The 25751-nt window shown below is 34.2% G+C and overlaps 5 protein-coding genes and 1 long non-coding RNA gene across 6 annotated transcripts in view; 2 read left to right on the top strand and 4 right to left on the bottom strand.

Moving 5' to 3' along the window:
• Window positions 1-7575, bottom strand: part of LOC131803015 (uncharacterized) — a 170871-nt gene extending 163296 nt beyond the window's left edge. The window contains exon 1 of the long non-coding RNA XR_009342445.1: window positions 5587-7575. This is a non-coding gene — a long non-coding RNA (uncharacterized LOC131803015). The remainder of the gene's footprint in view (window positions 1-5586) is intronic.
• LOC101899073 (lectin subunit alpha-like) lies at window positions 99-867 on the bottom strand. The gene is made up of 3 exons (NM_001305118.1): window positions 739-867; window positions 538-650; window positions 99-402 (listed from the first exon to the last, which is right to left on the bottom strand). Exons 1-3 carry the CDS (start codon window positions 865-867, stop codon window positions 99-101), a joined length of 546 nt encoding a protein of 181 aa, NP_001292047.1.
• LOC101898892 (lectin subunit alpha) lies at window positions 4293-8498 on the top strand. Its single transcript, XM_005186540.4, has 3 exons — window positions 4293-4451; window positions 4558-4669; window positions 8118-8498. Exons 1-3 carry the CDS (start codon window positions 4338-4340, stop codon window positions 8432-8434), a joined length of 543 nt encoding a protein of 180 aa, XP_005186597.1. The 5' UTR covers window positions 4293-4337; the 3' UTR covers window positions 8435-8498.
• A 622-nt stretch (window positions 8499-9120) lies between these two features.
• LOC101898728 (lectin subunit alpha) lies at window positions 9121-9887 on the bottom strand. The gene is made up of 3 exons (XM_011295466.3): window positions 9756-9887; window positions 9584-9695; window positions 9121-9518 (listed from the first exon to the last, which is right to left on the bottom strand). Exons 1-3 carry the CDS (start codon window positions 9873-9875, stop codon window positions 9160-9162), a joined length of 591 nt encoding a protein of 196 aa, XP_011293768.2. The 5' UTR covers window positions 9876-9887; the 3' UTR covers window positions 9121-9159.
• Window positions 9888-12772: 2885 nt separating this feature from the next.
• Window positions 12773-15165, top strand: LOC101898207 (uncharacterized). The gene is made up of 3 exons (XM_005186536.4): window positions 12773-12939; window positions 12997-13108; window positions 14778-15165. Exons 1-3 carry the CDS (start codon window positions 12814-12816, stop codon window positions 15044-15046), a joined length of 507 nt encoding a protein of 168 aa, XP_005186593.1. The 5' UTR covers window positions 12773-12813; the 3' UTR covers window positions 15047-15165.
• A 5919-nt stretch (window positions 15166-21084) lies between these two features.
• On the bottom strand, window positions 21085-24938 carry LOC101898030 (protein sly1 homolog). Its single transcript, XM_005186535.4, has 5 exons — window positions 24753-24938; window positions 24071-24230; window positions 23317-24005; window positions 21758-22467; window positions 21085-21694 (listed from the first exon to the last, which is right to left on the bottom strand). Exons 1-5 carry the CDS (start codon window positions 24778-24780, stop codon window positions 21365-21367), a joined length of 1917 nt encoding a protein of 638 aa, XP_005186592.1. The 5' UTR covers window positions 24781-24938; the 3' UTR covers window positions 21085-21364.
• Window positions 24939-25751: the final 813 nt, after the last annotated feature.

Here is a 25751-nt window from a genome sequence, read left to right as displayed (position 1 = left end):
GCCTGGCCTAAATTACAGCTGTACATAAAGCTTTTTACTTGTTAATATATTTTTTTTTGTTCTAAAATTAAAAATCAAAACTTTTTTGGTTTTTCTTTTTATTCATTATTTTCCTTGATTAAAATTAAACACCAATCCCCGAACTTTCCAAAATCCGCCAAAGGTTTTTCCTCGTCATTACCTGGCTTTTTCTCACAAACAAATCCCATTTTCTCGAAGCACTTGATGTCATTCAGTTTATTTGTATTCTCGAAGATTTGAACACAATTTTCCACATTTCCTGAATTATCTGGATTGCCAATGCCCCAGGTGCGAGTGGCAACTGGGGTGCCCGTTGAAAACCAAATAAATTTGCGATTTGAGCCGACACCTCCTGTCCAGAGATGAGGTGGCTTTTTGGCACTATTCAAAACAAAACAAAAAAACGAATTACAATAAATTGGAAAAAAGAGAATGCGGAGGACTATTGCTCTAGGAGATTCTAATTTGGGTGGCAAAATTCCAAATAAATTCACTTTATGTTCACACAAAACTTACAAATTATTTTTGATCGCAATTTGATAAATATCCAGCAACTCGACATCCTCTTCCAGGGTCAGCAGGGACATATTTCGGCTGCTACATTCTATGAGAGCCTCAAACCAGGTGTACTGCAAACAGGTTTGCCATTTTTTTTATTATTTTTTTTTTTATTATTTTTTAATATATATTCTATTATAAAACACAACAACACTTAACTGTATAATCCTGATTAATAAAATATGTAACATTGTTGGGCGTTTGATAAAGTTTTGCCCTCACTGCCAGCACTTGAAATTTTGTATGAAAAACGCCAGCGAGAAACACCAAGATAATCAAAGTTCTCATGTTGAATGCTTGCTCGAAACTATTTTGAAATACGTGTGTACTTTGTAAGTACTATTTATTCATATGTAGTTTAAAGTATATTTACAGAGATGGCCTAGGTTGGGAATTAATGGGTGCCAGGTATCATATTTCCAAGTTTTCTGAAATTTTCAAATCAAATTTGAAAAAATACATAAAATACCATTCATGGAAGAACGTTTTTGAAAAAAAATGGAAGAAAGAAGAATGACACCAAATGCTTGAAAAAAGAATGGAATTTGTTTGTGAGTAGGGGAGAAGAGAAAAAAAAACATGGGCAGATTTTGGAAAGGGGATTACTGTATAATTTAATCTGAGACACCAGTAAATTAAAATTCTTGGGAAATCCATAATTATGGACAATATATAAAAAGGTTCTAACAAAATCACATTTGTTGCCAGGTAACTCTTATGAAAGGATTCCTTGTCAGATTGAAAAAATAATATTAAAAATATACTTTTTTAACCTGGTAGTCCTTGAAAAATTATTCTTAAAAATATACTTTTTTAACCTGGTAGTCCTTGAAAAATTATTCTTAAAAATCCACGTTTATTGGCCTGAGAGTCCTTGAAAAAATATATTTAAAAATCCACGTTTATTTTCCTGGGAGTCCTTGAAAAAATATTCCTAAAATCATCATTTATTGGTTGAGGAGTCGTTGAAAAAATAATCTTAAATATCCACGTTTATTGTTCAGATAATATTCTTAAAAAATCCAAGATTTTTATCCTGGCAGTCCTTGAAAAAATACTCTTAAAATCCACGTTTATTGTTGAGAAAATGTTCTTAAAATCCACGTTTATTGCCTTGATAGTCTTTTTAAAATATTCCAAAAAAAATCCAAATTTATTGGCTAAAAGAGTCTATTAAAAATGTTCTTATAAATTCAGGCTTATTGTCCAGAGAGTCCTTGAAAAAATATTCTTATAAATTCAGGCTTATTGTCCAGAGAGTCCTTGAAAAAATATTCTTAAAAATCCAAGCTTATTGGCCTGATAGTGAAAAAATACTCTTACAAAACTTCGTTTATTGGCCTGAGAGTCCTTGAAAAATATTTTTAAAAATCCACGTTTATTGGCCTGAGAGTCCTTGAAAAATATTTTTAAAAATCCACGTTTATTGGCCTGAGAGTCCTTGAAAAATATTTTTAAAAATCCACGTTTATTGGCCTGAGAGTCCTTGAAAAATATTTTTAAAAATCCACGTTTATTGGCCTGAGAGTCCTTGAAAAATATTTTTAAAAATCCACGTTTATTGGCCTGAGAGTCCTTGAAAAATATTTTTAAAAATCCACGTTTATTGGCCTGAGAGTCCTTGAAAAATATTTTTAAAAATCCACGTTTATTGGCCTGAGAGTCCTTGAAAAATATTTTTAAAAATCCACGTTTATTGGCCTGAGAGTCCTTGAAAAAATATTTTTAAAAATCCACGTTTATTGGCCTGAGAGTCCTTGAAAAAATATTTTTAAAAATCCACGTTTATTGGCCTGAGAGTCCTTGAAAAAATATTTTTAAAAATCCACGTTTATTGGCCTGGGAGTCCTTGAAAAAATATTTTTAAAAATCCACGTTTATTGGCCTGAGAGTCCTTGAAAAAATATTTTTAAAAATCCACGTTTATTGGACTGAGAGTCCTTGAAAAATATTTTTAAAAATCCACGTTTATTGGCCTGAGAGTCCTTGAAAAAATAATTTTAAAAATCCACGTTTATTGGCCTGAGAGTCCTTGAAAAAATAATTTTAAAAATCCACGTTTATTGGCCTGAGAGTCCTTGAAAAAATACTTTTAAAAATCCACGTTTATTGGCCTGAGAGTCCTTGAAAAAATAATTTTAAAAATCCACGTTTATTGGCCTGAGAGTCCTTGAAAAAATATTTTTAAAAACCCACGTTTATTGGCCTGAGAGTCGTTGAAAAAATATTTTTAAAAATCCACGTTTATTGGCCTGAGAGTCCTTGAAAAAATATTCTTAAAAATCCACGTTCATTGGCCTGAGAGTCCTTGAAAAAATATTTTCTTAAAAATCTGCGTTAATTGGCCTGAGAGTCCTTGAAAAAATATTCTTAAAAATCCAAGTTCATTGGCCTGAGAGTCCTTGAAAAAATATTTTCTTAAAAATCTGCGTTAATTGGCCTGAGAGTGCTTGAAAAAATATTCTTATAAATTCAGACTTATTGGCCTGAGAGTCCTTTAAGAAATAATCTTATAAATCCAAGGTTATTGGCCTGAGAGTACTTGAAACAGATACTCTTAAAAATCTACGTTTATTGTCCTGAGAGTCCTTGAAAAATATTCTTAAAAATCCACCTTTATTGTCGTGAATGTCTTTGAGAAACTATTCTTTAAAAATCTTAGTTTATCGTCCTGATAGTCCTTGAGAAAGTATTCTTAACAATCCATATTTATTGGTCTTTGAAAAAAATCCTCGAATATCCACCTTCATTGTCCTAATTGTCCTTGAGGAACTATTCTTTAAAAATCTTCGCTTATCCTTCTGATGTTCCTTGAGAAAATATTCTTAAAAAAATCCACATTTATGTGTCCTTGAAAAATATTCTTAAAATATCCACGTTTATCGTCCTGGACCATCAGGAGAGAATCTATTTTTAAAAAATCCACGTTTATTGTCCTGATGGTCCTTGAGAAAGTATTCTTAAAAAATCCACGTTTATTGTCCTGGTGGTCCTTTAGAATCTATTATTAAAAAAACACGTTTATCGCCTTGATGGTCGTTGAAAAAATATTCTTAAAATATATACGTTTATTGTCCTTGGTGGTCCTTAAGAAACTATTCTTAAAAAAAATCTCTTTCTAGGTCAGTCTTTGAAAACATAGTTTCTGAAAGCCCTGCTTTTCTGTCTGATAGTCACAATTCTTTTTAATACTCAGACAATTTTCTTTTTGGCGCAATATGTGTCGGGATTTCCAAACTTCCATAAATGAAATTCGGTTATAGATCTCAAGAGCGAAACAAATATATGCAAATCTTTTTGAAGTACCAAAACAACCAGAATTTTTCAGGGAACAAATATGTAAAATGTGCATTGTAGTATAAAATTTTTTTAGAAGGTTTTTTAAAAGAAATCTGGAAATGTGCCTTCAATTGGGCACCCCTGTCGCTTTTGATAGTTCTTTGATAGCAATTTTTAAACGCCAAAGCAGCTTATCATTCTTGTGGTTTAACTGCAAAACACAACTGGATGTCTATGTTATTCCCCTTTTTGGGGGGGCTATTTTTGTTGTGGATAATAAAAATTCGAAAGAACGAAAAAAACATATTTTTTACAAAATTTTAAAACAATTAGAATTTGCATTTCTTATCGCAAGGATTTCCTCTTCTGCAGAGGGTACTTCACATTTCTTTATCATAAAATGATGGATTTTTCGAAATCCACCGTATGTTTTAATATAAATTAATGTTGCATTAAAATTCCAAGTATCAGTTCTCAAAATGAAGTGCATCGCAATTCTGGTTTTGCTAACGCCATTGGTGACGGGTGCCGTGATAAAGAAATGGCATAAAAGCGATGATGGAAGTTTATATTATGTCGAAAATGAACAAAAGGTAAGATATCCGTATATACATACATTCATAGATACAGATACATATAAATCTTAAAAAGTAGAAACAAATCTTATTATTTACATCAATAACATCAAAACAATTTCAGTTCAACTGGTTTGAAGCCTTGCATGAATGTGCTCGCAAGAATATGTCATTGATTGCCATCGATCGCTATGACCGCCATTTTCAGATTGATACACTTATCCGAAGTTTATTTCGTAAGTATGATATATGCTTTATAAATATTAACAACTAAAAAAGCTGTACGTTCGGCCGGGCCGAACTTTGAATACCCTCCACCATTTGGAACGAATTTGGCAATTCTCAAAAACATTAAAATCCGTTAAAAATTATGTTAAAATTTTAAAAATACTGAATTTACCTGTTATATTAGAGTCTATACGACGACATGGACCTGCATAGGTAACTTTTGTCATAAGCCATTACAGTATTCAAATGGGACTTTACAAAAATCGGTAATAATGTAGCTAATGTCATCAAAATACTGAATACCGGGAGGTACCGTTATAAGGCGGCTACACGAAAACGTAAACCTGCACAGACAATTTTCTGCCATAGGCTGTAGTATCCATTACGAACTTCAAATACCAAATTTGAAACAAACAATCATAAAAATACCGAATATCGGGAGGTACCGTTATATTGTGGCTATACCAAAACGTGGACCTACATGGCCCATTCTCAATACCAAAAGTCCTGCAGACATAATATACATTTGAGTAAAATTTTATAAATCTACTTAATTTTGTTCGGAAGCAAGAGTGACATAAGACGGACAAATCGACATAGAATTTTATGCTGATCAAGAATATATATACATTTTGAGGTCTTAAATGTATATTTCGAGGTGTTACAAACAGAATGACAAACTTATATACCCTCCATACTATGGTGGAGGGTATAAAAATTTAAATGTGTGGGCGGGAAAGGATATGAATGGGCGTGACGTCATTTGAGCTTAAAATGTAATGAATGTGGGTTTAGGGATGTATTAGTTCAATATTCAAATTCATTTCCTTTAACGTAATTTATATTATTTGAAACAACGAGACGTTATTCGTTTTGTACATCGTAACCCCTTATTTTAAAATGGACATATAGAGTAAATACTTACCAGCCTGCCAGCCAAATCCAAATAATGAAGTTAAAAATAAACTGTCTTTAAATGATTGGAAAACTTGAATTGAATTTGTCTCAAATTCCAGTACACTTCATGTTTAGTTTTCTTATTAAGTTTGCCTGTTGATTGGATTAAACTTGCGATTTTCTAATTAGTAATTTGACACACCATGCCCTCAGCCTCCGTTACGAGCATTAATTGTTGTTTGTTTGCGCTTTTTTTTTCACTCTCTCCCTCTCTCATTCTCACGTGTTGGTCAAAAATTAATTGATTTTAGAAATAATTGATTGACAAATAGATCCAAATGAATTAAAACACTCGACCATAATTTCGCCAATATTTGTAGTCTATTCTTTCAAAAAACCAACCGAAAAAGATATCGCTAATTAGGCCTCAAAAAAAATTCGCATCGTCATCTTTCTCACATAACACAAACACACGCACTTAATTGTAGTAGCCAAAGGGACAACACAACATTGCAATTACATAGAAAAATACAAATTTATTAGCGTAATCCAAAGAAATCGGATTTATTTAAGCACTATTTTGTTAACAAGCGAATAATTTATTTGAATTCACTACTTTTATGTACAATTTAACTAATTTTTAGTTAATATATTAACACTCGTTTTACGATTAAAATTCACGACCGACCGTTGTTGCGTGCACTGACAACTGAAGGAAGAAGCAATTGAGAGACAACAGTGTTGTCAATGCTACAAAAGGAACATAGTGCAAGTAATGTGCGAATAAAAGCCCATAAAGGTGTTTTTTCGTAATAACAGGTGATAGCATCACAAATATTTTTACAATTTAATATTGCTGTTATCATTCATTATTTTGCCCATTCTTGCTCTTGATGACTCTTTTATTCTCAATTTTTGTGCGGCTCTTTTTCACTCTCTCTCACGTGTTGGTCAAACATTAATCAATTTTAGAAAATATTGATTGACAAATAGATCCTCCAAAATATATTATATATTAAAACACTCTTCTATAATTTCGCCAATATTTGTAGTCTATTCTTTCAAACAATCAACCGAACAAGGTATCGCTAATTAGACTTCCAAAAAACTAGCATAGTCATCTTTCTCACATAAGACACACACACGCACTTAATTGTAGTAACAACAGGGACAACACAACATTGCAATTGCATAGAAAAAACACACCTATTTTGTAGCGTAATCTAAAGAAATCGGATTTATTTAAGCACTATTTTGTTAACAAGGGAATAAATTATTTGAATTTACTACTTTTCCGTACAATTTAACTAATTTTTTGTTAAAATATTAACACTTTCGTTTAACGAGTAAAATTCACGACCGACCGTTGTTGCGTGCACTGACAACTGAAGGAATAGGCAATTGAGAGACAACAGTGTTGTCAATACTACAAAAGGAATATAGTGCAAATAATGTGCGAATAGAAGCCCATAAAAGTGTTTTTCGTAATAACAGGTGATAGCAATACAAATATTTTTACAATTGCACATTGCTGTTAAATATTTGAATTATTTGTTTGTTTATATTCACATATTAAGTGAAGGCAAAGAATAAAATTCGCAACATCATCTTTCTCGCATAACACAAACACACGCACTTAATTGTAGTAACCAGAGGGACAACACAATATTGCAATTGCATTGTAAAGACATACATTTTTAATGTTACCCAAAGAAAATGTATTTATTTAACCGTTATTTTGTTAGCAAGGTAATAAGTTATAAAAATTCACTAGTTTTTAAACTAATTTGTTTTCTTTAAAATTATAACGCCTTCGTTTAACGAGTAAAATTGCCGACCGACCGTTGTTGCGTGCACCGACAACTGAAGGAAGAGGCAATTGAGAGATAACAGTGTTGTCAATGCTAAAAAAGAGACGTAGTGCAAATCAAAGCCCACAAAGTTGTTTTTTGCAAAATCAAGTGATAGCAATACAAGTAATATTTTAACAATTAGACAATCTTCTAAAATATTTGAATTATTTAACTAAATTTTAATATTAATAATAAAATTTAACACTACTGTTCTTCTACGAAAACAGTTCACAACGCATCGTATTTACAAATTAAGTGAACGCAGGAAATAGAATTAGCGAAATAACCTTTCTCACATAACACAAACACACGCACGTAATTGTAGTAAGCAAAGGGACGACACAACATTGCAATTGCACACATTTTTAATTTACTTTAAAATGATTAATTTAAGCAAATATTTTGTTAACAAGGGTATAAGTTATTAGAATTCACGATTTTTTCTTACATTTAAACTAATTCATTGTCAATATGTTAACATCTTCGTCGTTTAACGAGTAAAATTCACCACCGACCGTTGTTGCACGCACTGACAACTGAAGGAAGGGACAATTGAAAAATAACAGTGTTGTCAATGCTACAAAAGGAACATAGTGCAAATCATTTTTTGACAATTAGATACATAATTTGGAAAAATAATTGTAAACATAAGATTGTATATATATAATATAATATAATATATATTTACAATTTTGTTAATTTTCAGCCACAAGCCCTCCATTTTGGATAGCTGGTCACGATATGGCCGTTGATACACGCTATCAATGGGCCACAACTGGTGAAATATTCACCTTTACAAATTGGGGTCAAGGCCAACCGGGTCGTTCGAACAATAATGAACATTGCATTTTAATTTGGACCACCTGGGATTGGCATGATTTGCCGTGTACCTCCTCTAAACTGGGTTTCATATGCGAAGAAAATCGTCTGCTGAAAGCCAAATCGAGAGAGCAAGACCAGGATGATCTCAGGGCATTGGCGAAAACATTCATATGGAAGAACTATAATGGAAATTGTAATTAAAGAGGAAGTGTATTACCATACATGATAACTGCAAAATACAGTAAAATAAAAACATATAAAAAAATTAGTAGCAAAAATAAATAAAAACTAGTTTGTTTTATGCATGGGAAATAATGCCATGTTTACGTTAGAACTTTTTGCAGGGTTAACCCACTTAAAGAGGATTTATTTGAAGTACAAGTAATGTCTATGACAATTGTAATCCAACTAACTCATTTATATATAAACGTACTGTAAGTTCGTAAATGTGTGGCCTATATTGGATTATTTTGGTTTTATACCCTCTATGAAGGAAGAATGTACTATAATACAAAATACCATATTGGAAATGATTTTTAGGTTGACTTAGTTTGATTCTGGCCTTATCTTCCTTTGTTCTTTTCCCAAAAAGCAAGCCGATTACTTAAGCCAGCCAAAAAGCGTTTTATGTATTCTCACCCTTAAGTCTTCGGCTAGCTTCTTCGCAGAGGAACAAAGTAGTCTTAGGTTGACTTAGATCGATTTTGGCCTTACTCTCCTTTGTTCTTTTCCAAAGAAGCCAGCCAGACGATGACTTAAGCCAGTCAAACAGAAAAAAGTTTTATGTATTCACACCTTTAGGACAGGCAAAAAAACCTTTTATGTACTCTCACCTTTAGAGCCAAAATAGCAAATGAAACGATTTATTCAATAACAAAAACCACACGTAGTTGAACAATTTCAAAAAACTAATAATCTTTATTTTTTCAATTTGAACTCTTTAAATATTCAAAAGTTGGCTTCGAATTAATAAATAAAGCAATATTCTTAGATTTGCCCACATCATCATCTTTCTGGCACTCTTTTTTAAGAATTTCCAGTTCCTTGGCCTTTTCTTTGATATAACGATTCTCTTCACAAATGAAACCCAATTTATGACCACAGGGTAAATCGTACCACTGCCAAGTATTTTGCCAAATCAAAATACAATGTTCATTGTTGTTCAGACGATCCGGCTGGCCGGGACCCCAATTGGTGAACGAGAAAATCTCACCACTGGTGGCCCATTCATAACGCAAATCAATGGCATTGTCATGGCCGGCAATCCAAAATGAGGGACATGCAGCTTGAGGGAGAAAATTTCAACATTAATTTGCATTTGTTTTGGAAAACTTCGAAGAAAACCATTACCGAATAATTTTTTAATCAATGTATCGATCTGCAAGTGTTTATACCGGCTATCAATTGCAATCAGTGACATATTTTTCCGTGCACATTCATTCCAAGCACCATGCCAATTGTACTGTTATGAAAATAATTAATTCAATTAAGTATCATGTGATAGTTCGAAGATTTTACTGACCTTAGCTTCCGTATCGATATAAAAGAGACTGCCATCTTCACTCTTATGCCATTTTTCAACAGCTATACCTGTGGCCATGGACAAAAGCGTCACGACAAGTACAAGAATTATTCTTTTCATTATGGTTTCTTGCTAAATGAAGTGTGGTCGTGAGGAATACACCCGTATTTATATGAAACTTTATCGGTAGCTCTGATCACTTACCACTTTTTGTGGATTTCTCCCTGGTTGGATTTTGATAAATGTTATTTAAAATTTTTAAAGAATAATAATAATAAGGCCGGTTATTATATCTTTCCGATAAATATAAAAATATTTTCGGGCAAATAAATCGTTTTTCGTTTTGTTTATTATTTTAAGCTAAAGTGAAGATGCCAGTTACAAAAGTCAATTCCATAGCATATATGTCGAGTAAATCGTATTCATAAATTTAGCGGGTATTATTTGACGTATACGTTATGAAATTGACATTTGAGATCAAGTGGATTTCGTAAATGTAAACGTACTTGGAGCTTTAACAGCTAACATGGTAGAATAATGTAGGTAGATGTATCAACGCTTGGGACAATTCAAGGTAAAAGAATACAGACATCGACACAGCTGCTGGGACAATGAACTGTCAAACCAATTTTGAAATTGGAATTTTTGAATGAGAAATTAATCAAATTTATAAAAATTTAAAAAAAAATGCAAACCACAACAACCTCCGATTCGCATCGTATAGGAAAACATGTAATACACTTATTTTTGAAGAAACATTAAAAAAAATTGACACATCAATGATCCCAAGCGTTGATGCATCTACCTGTATTCTTCTACCATGGGACCATGTCAAAAGCATTTGTACATTTTTTATGTGTTCTTATACGACGCCAATCGGTTGTTATGATAAGAATTTTTCAACGATTTTATCGAATCTGCATAGATTTTTATTAAAAAAAAATTGTCTTACAATAGATCCAAACGAAACTTGTAAGGCTAGGGTAAATTTTTTGCCATTCTTCCAACAAAGCTTTCTTCAAATCTTCTTTGCAATGTATGGTATGCTGGCGGATTTTTCCACCGAGATAGCTCCATAATTTCTGTGCGAGGTTTATGTCTGGACTCTGAACTGGTGTATCCATGACATGGGGACAATTATATAGCAGCCATGACCGCACTTTATAAGCCTTGTGTTTCGGATCATTGTCTTGATAAAAATATTAATCTTCGCCAAGCCCGAGCTTTTCCTTACAGAGTGGCAAACTTTTTGATCCATAATATCCTCAATAAAATGCAATACACCAACCCTGATCCAACCCGTGCTTCTCTGTAGGCTTCATATTTTTTACAAGGAGCGCTTCATTTGCCTTTCTGCATCCATAAGGTCTGTCATCTAAACCAAAAAGGTGAGTTTGCTCTTTTGATATGTGTTTCTTGGCACATTTCAATTTTACTTCTTGATTTCGCTTACTGATTAGAGGTTTATGACTAGCTCTTCTTCTTCCATTGTAATTCGACGTATGCAGTATATTTCTTATTGTTTGAGGGCAGCATACTTTTCCCAAATCCTTTTCAGCAATTTTTTCCAGCTGCGGTGCACTCAAAAATGGATCCTTTTTGATCTGCCGTAAAATATACTTCTCATAACTCAAGGTAAATATTTTATTATTTGCCGTTTTGACCTATTTTCGACACAACCGTCTGTTTTGAACTGAACTGTAGATCGGCTTCTATTAACAATCTCACTTAGCGATTTATGGTTTTTGTAATGATTAATTACTAAATTTCTCACCTCTGCTGTGGTTTGTCCTCGCTGTCTTCCCATTTTTTTTTCTATTTTGTTTTCTAATATTTACGTCAGTAATTTACACAACGCGATCAAGTTTGAGATGAATTAACTTTTAGGGACTTCCCCAAATACATTTTCCAACAATCACGTGAAGTTGGCCGCAGTTCGAAACAGGGTTGCCGTATAAATGAAAGCTGTACGAGTTTAGCTTTTGCATAGAAATTTGTTGAGTGTTAGAATACAAGGTGAGATAAAAAAAAACTGCAACAAAGTCAAACGCCATAATTTTTAATTTTTTTTTTTTTTTGTTTCCTTGAATGAAAGCAAAAAATGTCGGAAATAGCATCAAATTTCCGATTTGTTCGAATTGGTCACCTTTGGCACGAATTATTGCCTTCAAACGGCCAATGAAACCGTCACACGTTGCCCGAATGTTGCTCTGCGGCATTTTGACCCATTGCCGGCGAAGCGCTTGCTGGAGATGATCGACACTTTGGTTTTTAGTGGCCAATGTGCGCTGGAAATGAAGCGAGGAACCTAAATTTGTAACCATTCTTGGGTGGTGCGTCCTAAGTGCGATGGTGCGGAGTCCTGTTGGAATGTCCAAGGTGTGCGGCCAAAATGTTTGCGTGCCCAAAGCTTCAATACACCATCCAAAATATTTTCGCGATAATATTCGGCCTTTATTCTGATGCCATGGTCGATTAATACGAGCGGAGAGCGACCATCGGCTGTTATGGCGGCGCACACCATCACCATGACCGGCGCTCGCACATTTTCAGCTGACTTCTTTGGCAAGTAAACCGATTATTTTGTTTGTTTACAAACTACCTAAAACTCCTTTGTTCATCTACGAAGAAGCCAAATAAGCGCTTTATGTATTCCCATCTTAAAAAGACCATGTCATTTGGTTAAAATTGTAGATTCTTGTACGTGAAGGAACAAAGCTTATGTGTTATCAACAAAGCCTCCCTTGTAAAATATTCACAAAAATGTTTTAGATTAGAAAAAAAATGTATTCCATAATCACATTTTATTAAAACCTATATGCACATGCATGTCGATTGGGTTTGCGTTTGTTTTTATTTTCTCTGATAAACTTCAGCTTAAATTTTCAGAAAAAAACCCTTTCAGTATCAGCCTTTGCATGTCAACAAAATGTCTTATACTTCAATTGTTTTTAATTTTAAAACCACATACATATTTTGATAAAAAATACCCTCTTTCGAGCATTAAAAGAAAACTTACAATCAGTTCTGTTTCAAGTTCAGTTGAGCCAAAACCATCATGAGAGTGACTTGGATAATTGTACTGGCTGCCTTGGTGGGCCTACAGAATTTCTGCGAAAGTGCCCCACTTACTAAATGGTTTAAAACCGACAATGCTACCTATTATATTGAGACGGAACAAAAGGTAAGTAAATTATCGGGAGGGCAAGTTTGTTGAATTTATTTTATATATTTATTGCAGTTCAATTGGCAACAATCCTATGCTGAATGTAAATCAAGAAATCTCAATTTATTGACTCTGAAACAATTTAATGGCGATGAGATTTTGAATCAATATCTGAAGCAATCTTTTGGTAAGTTTGAAATTTTATTCACATAAAATTCTGGGATAGCAGTAGCTTTAAGGTGAGAGTACATAAAAGGCTTTTCTGGCTGGCTTAAGGTGGGAATACATAAAGCGCTTATTTGGCCTGTCTTCTTCGTAGAGGAACAAATGAGTTTTAGGTTGACTTAGTTCGATTTTGATCCTAGGCTCATTTATTAATTTCCGAAGAAGCCAGCCGATGACTTAAGCCAGTCAAATAAGCGCTTTATGTATTCCCACCTTTAAGTCATCGGCTGGCTTCTTCGTAGAGGAATAAACGAGTTTTAGGCTGACTTAGTTCGATTTTGGCCCTTGACTTAAGCAAGTCAAAAAAACGGTTTATGTATTCTTACCTTAAAAGTACGTTTAGATTTAGGAAATCCACTCGATCCGAAATGTCATTTCAATACCGTACAGGGCGAAATAAAAAATCAACTGCAACAAAGTCAAACGCCATAATTTTTAAACTTTTTGAATGAACGCACAACATGTCGGAAATAGCAGCAAATTTTAGAATAAGTTTAGATTTGTTCGAATTGGTCACCTTTGGCACGAATTATTGCTTTCGAACGGCCAATGAAACGTCAAACGCTGCCCAAATGTTGCTCTGCTGTATTTTGCCCATTCCCGGCGAAGCGCTTGCTTGAGGTAATCGACACTTGCGTATTTTTTGGGGCCAACCTTGCTTTCCAAAATACTCCAGACACAATAGACTAATGGATTGGTATCCGGAGATTTTGGTGGCCATTGGGCGCTGGAAATGAAGCAAAGAACCTCATTTTGTAACCATTCTTGGGTGGCGCGAGTGCGATGCTGCTCAGTCCTGTTGGAATTTCCAAGGTACAAGCCTTTAATATACCCTCCAGAATATTTTAGCGATAATATTCGGTATTTATTCTGATGCCACGGTCGATTAATACGAGCGGAGAGCCACCATCGGTTGTTATGGCAGCCCACACCATCACCATGGCCGGCGCTTGAGTTTTGATGGCAAACCTAAGGTGCACATTTTCAGCTGACCTCTTTGGCAAGTAAACACGATCATTTTATATGTTTACGAACTGCTGGACAACGAATGTTTTGTCATAGGAGAAAACCAAATTCGGCAGTTCACCACTTTCCGCCAAGCGAAGCGACTCTTTAGCTCTTTTGAGTCCACATTCTTTCTGTTGCGGTGTAAGTTTTTGCACTTTTTGGAATTTCAATGGCTTTACCCGAGCTCATTTTTCAATATTTGCCGAATGGAATATTTCGATCAAGTCGCTTCTTTACTTTTCGAACCATTTCACCTGCTGTTGCTGTTTTCTTCCGTCCACTTCCAGCCTAAAGTTGGTTGAAGTTTTTCCGTCTCACCCTGTATACCATGGTAGAAGAATACAGGTAGTCGCATCAACACAGCTGCTGGGACAATGAACTGTCAAACCAATTTTGAAATTGAAAACTTTGAAGGAAAATTTTTTCAAATTCGTTAAAACTGTTGAAAATGCATATCATAACGACTTCCGATTGGCGTCGTACATGAAAACATATAAAAATCTACGATTTACGCGACGTATACGCTATGGAATTGACATTTGAAATCAAGTGGATTTAGTTGTCTAAACATACTATAAGTTCTTAAAATGTTTTAATAATTAAATCCCCCTTTCTCTTTGCAGATCCAATTCCAGAATTTTGGCTACGCTCGGACATTGCGGTCGACCTCACAAACATCATACCGTCATTGACTGAGGAGTTCTTTAAAATAAAAATGGAAGATGTCGAAGAAGCTGATGTTTTGCATGCCGATAATCCAAATAACTGTGTCCTAACCAAGGACGGTTCGGCCAAGGCCTGTGACATCACTCATGGCTTCATTTGTAAAACGAGCAGTAACGACTGCATTGGCGGACAAAATATTCAAAACATTGTTTTGAAGTTTGCATAGTTTTTCAAAACAGACGTATATTTAACTTAAAAACATTTTACATTTTAAAAAGTGAGCAACCATATAGAATAAGAAGCAAGCAAACAAATTGCTCTCAATAAATGTGATCTTAAAATGGAGTTGCTGTTTCTAATGGGAAAATATTAAGATAGTTTAGAGTTTAAATCAAAAAAAGGACAAACAGCCTTTTAAATTCTTGCAGGTTCTAGAACAGACTAATAACAGGTGTGTCTGGTTACTTTTGCTGTAGAAATTGTCCACCAACTTCTTTCTGACAACTAGGCAGAAGTAACGAATAAACCGGAAAAAAAGCTTCTTTCTGAGAGAGCAACGCCATTTTATTCTCTTTTGTGAAAAGTAAACAGACCCTGCAAAAACTTGCAATCAATCAGTTGGTTTATTAAAACAAAACAATTTGTGCGTCATAAACAGAGGTAATTCAGGCAGAAATTAAAAATGCGACGAAAAAAACAAAACAATTGCGCTTGCGATTTCCAAAATAAAAATGTTTTTAAATTGCTTGTCCAAATATAAATCACCGGAAGGAGAAGAAGAAGAGTTGCAAATGATTAGGTGTGTCCGGTTACCCTAAAATTTGTAACAATTGTTACAAATTGTTACTGGAAGTCGTCTGTTAACCCGAAAGTTCTGCAAAAGAGAGCGGTTGGAGAGAGAAATTTTGACAGTTATTTTAGTGAGAGTTTGCAAATTCTTGCTGGACAAATTTCTTCTTGCAATAGGTGTGTCTGGTTACTTTTCCTGCAGGAATTGTCCAGAGAGTAAGGTAGTTTTATTCTCTTTTGCAAGGAAAATGCTAAAAGTAAACAGACGGTATTCCCGCAGAAGTTTGCAACTAATCAGCTGATTTGTCAAAACAAACCAATATGTCCAACCAATTAAAAGAAAAGAAGATCACCAATTTTACAAGTTTTATAAATAAAAAGGAAATTAGCAATAAAATAAAAATATAAGCAATAAAATAGAGATAGGTTTGATGTGTTCCCTGGAATCCATTAAACGTGTTCCTAATGGCGTTTGTATAAAAATGTTGGAAATAGTCTTTTATTTTCTTATTACATATTAATATTTGCGTTTTCCACATTTTGTAAATTTGTTCTCCAAAAGCAATTAGTCTTGCCAATTCCAAAAAGATATTTTCAAATTGAAATCACAAAAAGAAATAAACAAACATTAGAAAACATCTGATTGAATGTCGCAAGAATTTGCAAACTCTCACTGAAACAACTGTCAAAATTTCTCTCTCCAACCGCTCTCTTTTGCAGAACTTTTGGGTTAACAGACGACTTCCAGTAACAATTGTTACAAATTTTAGGGTAACCAGACACACCTAATCACTTGCAACTCTTCTTCTTCTCATTCATCGACATTCAATCAGATGTTTTCTATTGTTTATTTATTTCTTTTTGTGCTTTTAATTTGAAAATATTATTTTGGAATTAACAAGACTAATTGTTTTTGGAGAACAACTTAACAAAATGTAAAAAACATAAATATTAATATGTAATAAGAAAATAAAAGACTATTTCCAACATTTTTAGACAAATGCCATTAGCAACAGGTTTAAAGGATTCCGCGGAACACATCAAATCCATCTTTCTTGTTTTGCTCATATTTTTATTTTATTGTCAATTTCCTTTTTATTTATAAAACTTGTGATATTGGTGATGGTTCCTTTCGTTTAATTATTTTAATGGGGGACAAATTAGGTGTGTCTGGTTACCCTAAAATTTGTAACAATTGTTACAAATTGTTGCTGGAAGTCGTCTGTTAACCCAAAAGTTCTGCAAAAGAGAGCGGTTGGAGAGAGAAATTTTGACAGTTCTTTCAGTGAGAGTTTGCAAATTCTTGCTGGACAAATTTCTTCTTGCAATCTCTTGCAACTCTTCTTCTTCTCATTCATCGACATTCAATCATGTTTTCTATTGTTTATTTATTTCTTTTTGTGATTTTAATTTGAAAATATTGTTTTGGAATTAGCAAGACTAATTGTTTTTGGAGAACCACTTTACAAAATGTGAAAAACGTAAATGTTAATATGTAATAAGAAAATAAAAGACTATTTCCAACATTTTTATTTAAAAAACTTGTAAAATTAGTATTGGTTCCTTTGTTTTAATTCTCCTTATGGGGGACAAATTGGTTTGTTTTGACAAATCAGCTGATTAGTTGCATGCTTCTGCAGGAATACCGTCTATTTACTTTTCGTAATTTCCTTGTAAAAGAGAATAAAACTACCTTACTCTCTCAGAAAGATGTTTCTGGACAATTCCTGCAGGAAAAGTAACCAGACACACCTATTGCTAGTAGAAATCTGTCCAACAAGATTTTGCAAACTCTTTAAGAGAATGAACTGTTAAAATTGTTCTCTCAAATCGCTCTCTTTTGTAGATCTTTTGTGTTAACAGACGACTTTCAGTAACAATTTGCCACAATTGATACACATTTTTGGAAAAATGGTCACTAAAATACACAAAAGTCACTAAAATACAGAATATCCGTAGGTACCATTATGTGGGGCTAACCGAAAACGTGGATCTATACATCCTATGTTTCACCACAGGAGCTAGAACACATTATGACCCACAAATGCCAATTTCTGGACAAATGCGTGAAAAAATGAGGCAAAAATCATCAAAATGCCGAATGTCACGATATACCGGTTTATAGGGCCTATGCAAAGACGTGGACCTGCACAGAAAATTTTCTGTCTTAGGCTGTAGTATTCATTACGAATTTAAAACGCCGAATTTGAAGCAATTCCGGTGAATAATGTCGCTAAAATCTTGAAAATACCGAATATCGGGAGGTATTTTTAGACAAATCCGTGAAAAAATTTGGCGAAAATCATCAAAATGCCGAATATCGGGAGGTGCCGTTATATGGGGGCTATAGACGTTGACCTGCACAGGCAATTTTCTGCCTTTGGCTTTAGTATCCATTACGAACTTCAAGCACCAAATTTGAAACAATTCCGGTGAATAATGTCGCTTAAATCTCCAAAATACCTAAAATTGGGAGACACCTGTATATGGCCGACCTAATATAGGCTTTGAATTGGATATTGCATTTGAAACTGGAATCAACTGGAATATTCGTTGTTTCAGCTAGTCAGGTATTTATTTATAAATATTTTTTTTTTTTTCAAAAAAATATTCCCGAGCATTGGCCATTCCTATGGGGCAGAGCTTTCTGACCACACGTTACCGATGATCACGCATTAAAATGCTTCGACATTTACACACCTGGTATTTATACGAGCTTTCAGTCAGTCAGCCAGTCCGTCAGTCACATTTGTGACGTATATCAAATCCAACAATTCATTATGCCAAAGCAAAACGATCAGGGGGAGAGGGAGGAGTTGGGGAAAAAACAAAAGGAGCAGTACATGAAAAACGTTTCCAAAACAATTTGTTGTTGTACACATGTACTTACATCATGGCCCGTTTGTTCGTCCATCAAGCTATCCATCGATCTAAATGTTTGTCCACGACTGGACACCAATGAATGAATGAATGATTGACAAGGTGCTAAAATAGGGCATAATTGCGACATCGAATTCAAGACCCCAGTAGAAGTTTGGTACATTCTTTTTCATTGGTTTTGCTTTTTTGCTCCGTCCTGCTCCGTTCAGTCGCAATGACGAAGTAAACGATTTACTTGGAAAATAGCTCGTAATTCCAAGAGCAATACAAGAACACAGTCATGGCTGCCATGTTACGTGTTGCAATGTACCCATAATGCAACTTGAGTTAGTCACGTCACGCACATCCACACTTGCATGTCAGTCACATAGTTTTTGTTTTTTTCTTCTGTTCATGTAAACAGCATAAAAACCTATTACAACAACAAAAAATTAGTCTAAATATCTGAACCATCACCACCACCACCGTACGCCTTGTCTACCCGAGCTTCTTGTGGAACGAGCCTGCTTTTAGGTGTCATGTGTTGTGCCAGTACCACACTTGGTAAATCTCCTCATCGGCGTTATAAGTTCAAGTTTATCAAGTCGACACATTGATTGACAATTATGCAGCTGATTGTTTGCTATTTACAGGAGGAGGACATGGACGCCTATAAAGAAGCAATAACTAACAGTCGGTAGGTGTGAATACAAAAATAAATCTTGATTTAAAGGTGTTTATTTTTTTTTTTTTATTATTGTACACCACTAAGCCAGTGCCAATGTGTGTTGGAAATGTCGTAAAGGTAATATACATGGTATATATTACATACATACATTGATGTATATGTAAATGGTCGGAATAGGTTACGAAATTATAAGCTTTTGCCAAGGAAACTTTGCAAGGTGGTACTTGAAGTCATGATGCAATGAAACCAAAGTAGGATAAGTTTGACAAAGTTGTACCAGTGAGGATTGCAATGTCAAAAATGCTGTCAAAACAAATGCAATAAGAATTACAATGTATTTTTAAGGCATTTTTGCGAAAGGGCTCCTTCACTTCCACCATTTGATCGAGGTTATATACGAACCTAATGAGCACTAACTCAGAAGGATATTGAGAAGATAAGGTGAAGGTGATAACCTTAGCCCCTTCGGTACAAACACAAATTCTCCAACAAAAACAGTCTGACAATTCTGTTTGTATGATAATCAATCCATTTTTCCATTTTCATAGTTTACGACAAACCATCACTGGCTAGAAGCTTCTCCATGCAAAGAAAAGACATGTAAAAAAGCTGTAAGTTCGGCCGTGTCGACCATTGAATACCCTCCACAATTTGGAACGAATTTGACAATTTTCAAAAAAATAAAATCCGTTAAAAATTCTCTTATTATGGTCTTTAGGACGACGTGGACTTGCATAGGCGACCTTTGTCATAAGCTATTACAATATTCAAATGCGAAACTTGAATAAAAAAATCCGGTGAATAATGTAGCTAAAATCATCAAAATTCCGAATATAGGGAGGTAGCGTGTTATATGGGGGCTATACAAAGACGTGGACCCGCACAGACAATTTTCTGTCATAGGCTGTAGTACCCATTACGAACTTCAAATACTAAATGTGAAACATTTCCGGTGAATAATGTCGCTAAAATCATCAAAATACCGAATATCGGGAGGTGCCGTTATATTGGGGCTATACGAAGACGTGGATCTGCGCAGACAATTTTCTGTCATAGGCTGTAGTACCCATTACGGACTTCAAATACTGAATTTAAAACATTTCCGGTGAATAATGTCGCTTAAATCATCAAAATACCGAAAAAAGAGAGGTACCATTATATGGGGGCTATACCAAAACGTGGACCTACATCACCCATTTTCAATACCAAAAGTCCTGCAGACATAATACACATTTGAGTAAAATTTTATCAACCTACTTCATTTCGTTCGGAAGCTAGAGTGATTTCCGGACAGACAGATGGACAGAGGGATCGACATAGAAATTTATGCTGATCAAGAATATATATACTTTGTGGGATCTAAAATGTATATTTCCAGGTGTTACAAACGCAATGACGAACTTAATATACCCTCCATACTATGGTGGAGGGTATAAAAGAACGCCAAACATTATTGAAATTCCCTTTTGGTTTGAAATGCAACAGCAAAAGTAGAAAATATCCAATATTAAAAAAATGGAATTTTAAAATAGCAGTTCATTTTTCAAACCTAAACAATGATCACTGATGTTTAATTCCAAGATCTGGCATTACTTCAGCGACATTCTAAGACTATTTGGAGTTGTTGTTAAACATGGTGTCACAGCATTGTCAACAAGATGGGGATGGGATGAAAGAAAAACAATTTGATGTTTTACATTCCATACCAGAGGTGTAATTAAGGTGCGTACAAAGAATGTATTAGGACGGAGGAAGGTTTAATAAAAATTCTACAGATGGTTGGGGAGAAGTTAAAATAAAATAAAGAGTTTCATATTCCACAAATTGTATGATCATTGTGAAGAAAGAGTCCTTTAAACCAATTTCGAATACAAGCTAACACACAATTTTAATCCCACTGATTGTATTTTTGTTATAACATAAAGTAATAGGATTTTTCTTTTATTTATCATTTTTTAATTATAAAATATAATTATAATATACCAGTTTTTTCTTCAATTAAATATAGTTAATGAACAGAAATCTAAACCAAAGGCGCATTAGTCTTTTTATGTCTAAATTAAAAGCAAGAAGGTTTCATTATCGATTCGTTTTTTTACTTTATTTTATTTCGTAAAAATATTGCCTATTATCATTGGCTCGTGCCCCACACACACACACTGTTCAACAGCATTTGAAACGGAAAATATCCAAAACTCCGACAAGATCCTAACTTAAAACTGGACCTTGAATTTCCCGACCCAAGGCCGAGAGTTCTTTTAAGAATTGCTGGGCATTTGTCAATGTCGATGAACCATAGACAATACGTTTACTAACATTGGCTGTTTGTTTTTGTCGTATAAAATCCACTAAATTCTGGTACTCAATGTAATTGCCGCCGCCGACAACAAACACCACAGCATCCTGGAAGGGGGCACGATTTTTGGGCATAATATCACCACCCTTTAATAACTTGGGATCCAAATAGAGATAGTCATCGGTTTCGGGATTGCTACGGCATTCCATTACTTGTTCAGTGATTTTCGTTACAGGAAGATTCTATTTAAAAATTAAATTAATTAATATTTTTTCTTTTTCCTACATTATTTTGTTGTTACTTACATGTTTCTTAACTACCAAATTCTTTACGCCCTCCATTACAAACGATGAGCCCTGTGAAACCAATTTGGAGAACATGGATACCGTTTTGGTGCCACCACCCTCATATTGTGCAGCCTGATTCAGACTCGGTGTGCGATTCATAATTGCCTTCCAACGTTGGATATACGACAACGATGACAAATCACAACCGTTCTCCTGCAGTACCTCCTTCAAGCGTTCTATCTCGAAATCAGGAACATTTTGCGAACATATATAGTAGATAATGAACAAACGCAATTTATCCTCAGGTGTACCAAATTCTGGATCTTTTAATAGATCCATCAGTGGTTTATCTAAAGTTTGCTTTGACATTATTTTCTCTTCGAGTTCAAAGAAAGAATCCAAACGTCGAGATTTAATGCAATTCAAAATTGCCGTGGCAATTTTCGTGTGCATATCGATGAGACGTTTCTTCTCCATTAATTGTGGCAATGAATTGACAGCATTCGTGAGACGTGCCGTAGCATCATTGACCATTGAGAATGCCACCTCAGCTTCACCATCAATACCCATTGAGGTTTTCAGACGTTTGATTTCCTCCTCAGAACTGCGATACGATTCTAGTTCTTCTTGAATAGCCTCGGCAACGGTTGGAAATGGGCTGCCCTTGTGATTAGCCCAGAAACGATCATTACGATCTAAATCACATGGTTTGGGTTTTTTGCGGGTGCCTAGGAAATGAAAAGGAGTTATATTAGTATTCGATCTGCATGAATTCCCTATCAGTTTTTCCTATGATATTATAATACCATTTTGGTCTACTACTAAATTACTTTTTGGGGTTTTATTTGAAGACATTTAATCCCTTGGTTGAAGACTTTCATGGACTTCTATTTAGACCCCTTCTTGGTTTCCTATAATAAGTCATTTTTGTCCTTTTATTAGAAGTACCTTTCTAAAAGCTTTTTTCTCCAAGAAGCTGCTCTCAATCTTGGACAATTGGACGTTTATTTAATGTTCTTAAAAACCCCGATATGATATGGTCTTGTTTGTGAGGACCGCCTTCTTTTTTATGCAAATAACTATTTGATCATTGATATTCTATGGACGACATTTAAGCCTTGGACGACAATGAAGCCTTCCTTACGAAAGTCTTTTTTGTTTGTTTGCTTTATTGGTCTTCTGTATAAGGATTGTCATCATCTTTGATATTAAGTCCTTTTTGGGACTTTTGCCAAACAATTAAAGAACTTCCTAACAATATATATATATATATATATATATATACATATATTTTTTTTTTTTGGTTTCTGTAAGAATTTCTTTCTGGTCTTCTACAAACACATTATCAATTCCATTAAGTCTTCTTGGTTTTCTATATCAAAGCTTTGTATTATCTTTGTGGATTCTTCTCTATATGGACCTTTTTGGTATTCCATATTAAATCCCGCTTTATATATAAAATGTCATATAAATCAATGAGAACGGAGGTTGGGAACAGACGAAGGTTTGCATCCAAACATTCATTTCCTAAAATTACAGGATAGTTATGGTTTTATATCTAATAATTAACCACTCACCTCCAGCTGGTTGATCATCCTCCACATAGACCAAATTCAAACCCAAATCTAAAACATCATGTACCAAAGCCTGGTACGACCATGTGTGATGCAGTGGCGTAGCCAGATCCATGTTACGATCAAGTAACAATAATACGGGTCGTTGAAAGCTAAATACACCACCACCGGCTTGTGTGGCATCCATATGGAATAGATTTGAACGTGCATCCCAGAGATTTTCTCGCAGCTTCTTTTCCAATTTTCGAGCAACCATTTCAGCGGCAGTATTGCGGGGACAGCGTATAATTGGAACATTGCCCAACGTTACAAAGACGGCAAACAATGAGTCAACAATTGAATCCATTAGCGTTTCCATTTCATCGTCCCGTGTATTGGCACGATTAATTGAATAGTATGACAGCTGATCAGATTTTTGATGTTTCAGTATAAAGAAATCATCTTCTAAACTGATAAAATTCACATATTGATCATAAACTCGGTGTATGTTGGCCACACAGCCGGCTTGCAGGGCACTGGCAGCCAAGTCTTCGATTTTTTGTCTTGAAATCGGTGCCAGAAAATTCAAATGATATATATCATAAAGGCCATTTTGAAAATCTTGTTGTATGCGATCCAAGTTCTCCTCTGTGGGCATGCAAAAATATATTGCCGGAACATCGGGTATGGAATCACGATCAGAATGTAGCTGCCTATAATTTAAGGAGAAATATTATTCTTTTATTTTATGTTATTTTTTACTTATCGATACACTTACACATGCAGCGTCACCCCCAACTCTCTTAGTTCCTTTATTGAAATTATGGGTGATATTATATCCTGACCTACGCGATCATAGATCAAGATTTTCCATACCGGTTCAGCCGCCAGTACTTTTGGCTGTTGGGCATTTAAATTAAGCATTTGCTTAATAGCATCTGGAAAATAAAACAGAAATAATTGTCTTAGTGGTTTTGAATTTATAAAGAATATGTTTAGTTTTCTGGCTATTCGGATTGCATTTCCCACCAGCAATCACAGCTGAAGTTTATTAATTTGTCAGAAATAGGGTCGTTAGGCGATAAATTGTTATTGTAATGCGTAGACTGGGAAGACATTCCAAACCCAATCCAGAGATGTGATGATATAAATGAAAACCGAAACGCAGGGAATCACTTCATATTTTAACATAATAAAATTCCCCCTTCCACCTCTTCACAACATAAATCATAGACCCGGGTGGGACGTCTACTTAAATCAAGAGATTCTAATCAACTCAATACCCACATATACCCCAAGATTCTCATGGAATGAAAGTGCAACATCATCATTGTATCAAGCTGGGAATTAAATTGCATTTTTAAAACAATTCCATTTATTTATGACACGACAAGCACAACCCATATCATCGGTACGCAATCCATTGATTCATTGTCATATTCTTCTTGTTTTTGACATACTTATTTGTCTTTCTCTTAATGTCAGCATACTGCAGCCTTTCGGTTCCTTGTAATTTTACAATTTTTATTTAGAATTATTGACAAAATCTATTAATATTTGATTTATTTTTATTGGAATGAAAACATTTTTATTGAACAAAAAAATAAACTTGGAATTTATGCCAGCTGTCAAAGTACACGTCATGAATGTTCGAAACAAATGACACAGCTGTTTACGAAAACAAAGCGTTGCCATATTGTTAATGGGGTAAATGCAAACCAACTCTACAAAGTGGCATTTCTTTACAACCGTTACGTTACGAATTTAATTTGTTTTTTTTCGGTTTCTTCGTTACTTCTGCCTAGTTAGAGATGGAAGAATAGTTTAATTTGTATTTGAGCTATTAAAAACAAATATCAGAGGCGGTTTTTCACGTGCTACAACATGACATATTGATATGTCAACATTTTTAAAAAGTGTTGTTTTTCTCAAATGTTGCTATCAAAAGGAAAGTAATCAAGGATTAGAAAAATTATATTGATGAAAATGTTGATTTTAATAAAAAAAAAAACAAAACATGATTACTTGGAGTCTGCGAACATCCGGCATCATTTCAACAAGAGTAATGGCATTACAGTAGCTCCAAGCAAAACTCATATTGCTAAAGAACAATTTTTATTTTTCTTATAACTTCTAAAAATCAAAATTTACAAAAAAGTGATTTTTTACATTTTATTAGTACACTATTGGTCTCTTTCAGAACTGCAGTAATGCAAAACTTTACTTCGATAACCGATTTTCCCTTTATAAAATAAAAAAAAAAATGGCCAAATAGTAGATTTTTGCAGTCTCTGGAACAGAGCATGTGTAAGTCATTTAAAAAGCAAAATAACTTAACATTTTAATTCATTTAAAGTAAAAAAATAAATATTAAAAGAGATTATATTTCAATGCCAAAGCCAAACTCGTACACTTCGTATAATTTAAAGTATTTCCAGACATTAATATTTTGTATGCAT

The sequence above is a fragment of the Musca domestica genome, unplaced genomic scaffold (genome assembly GCF_030504385.1).
Source record: "Musca domestica strain aabys unplaced genomic scaffold, Musca_domestica.polishedcontigs.V.1.1 26, whole genome shotgun sequence".
Classification (NCBI taxonomy): domain Eukaryota; kingdom Metazoa; phylum Arthropoda; class Insecta; order Diptera; family Muscidae; genus Musca; species Musca domestica.
The sequence above is the reverse complement of the archived record's forward strand: the minus strand, read 5'-3'. Positions and strand labels throughout refer to the sequence as shown.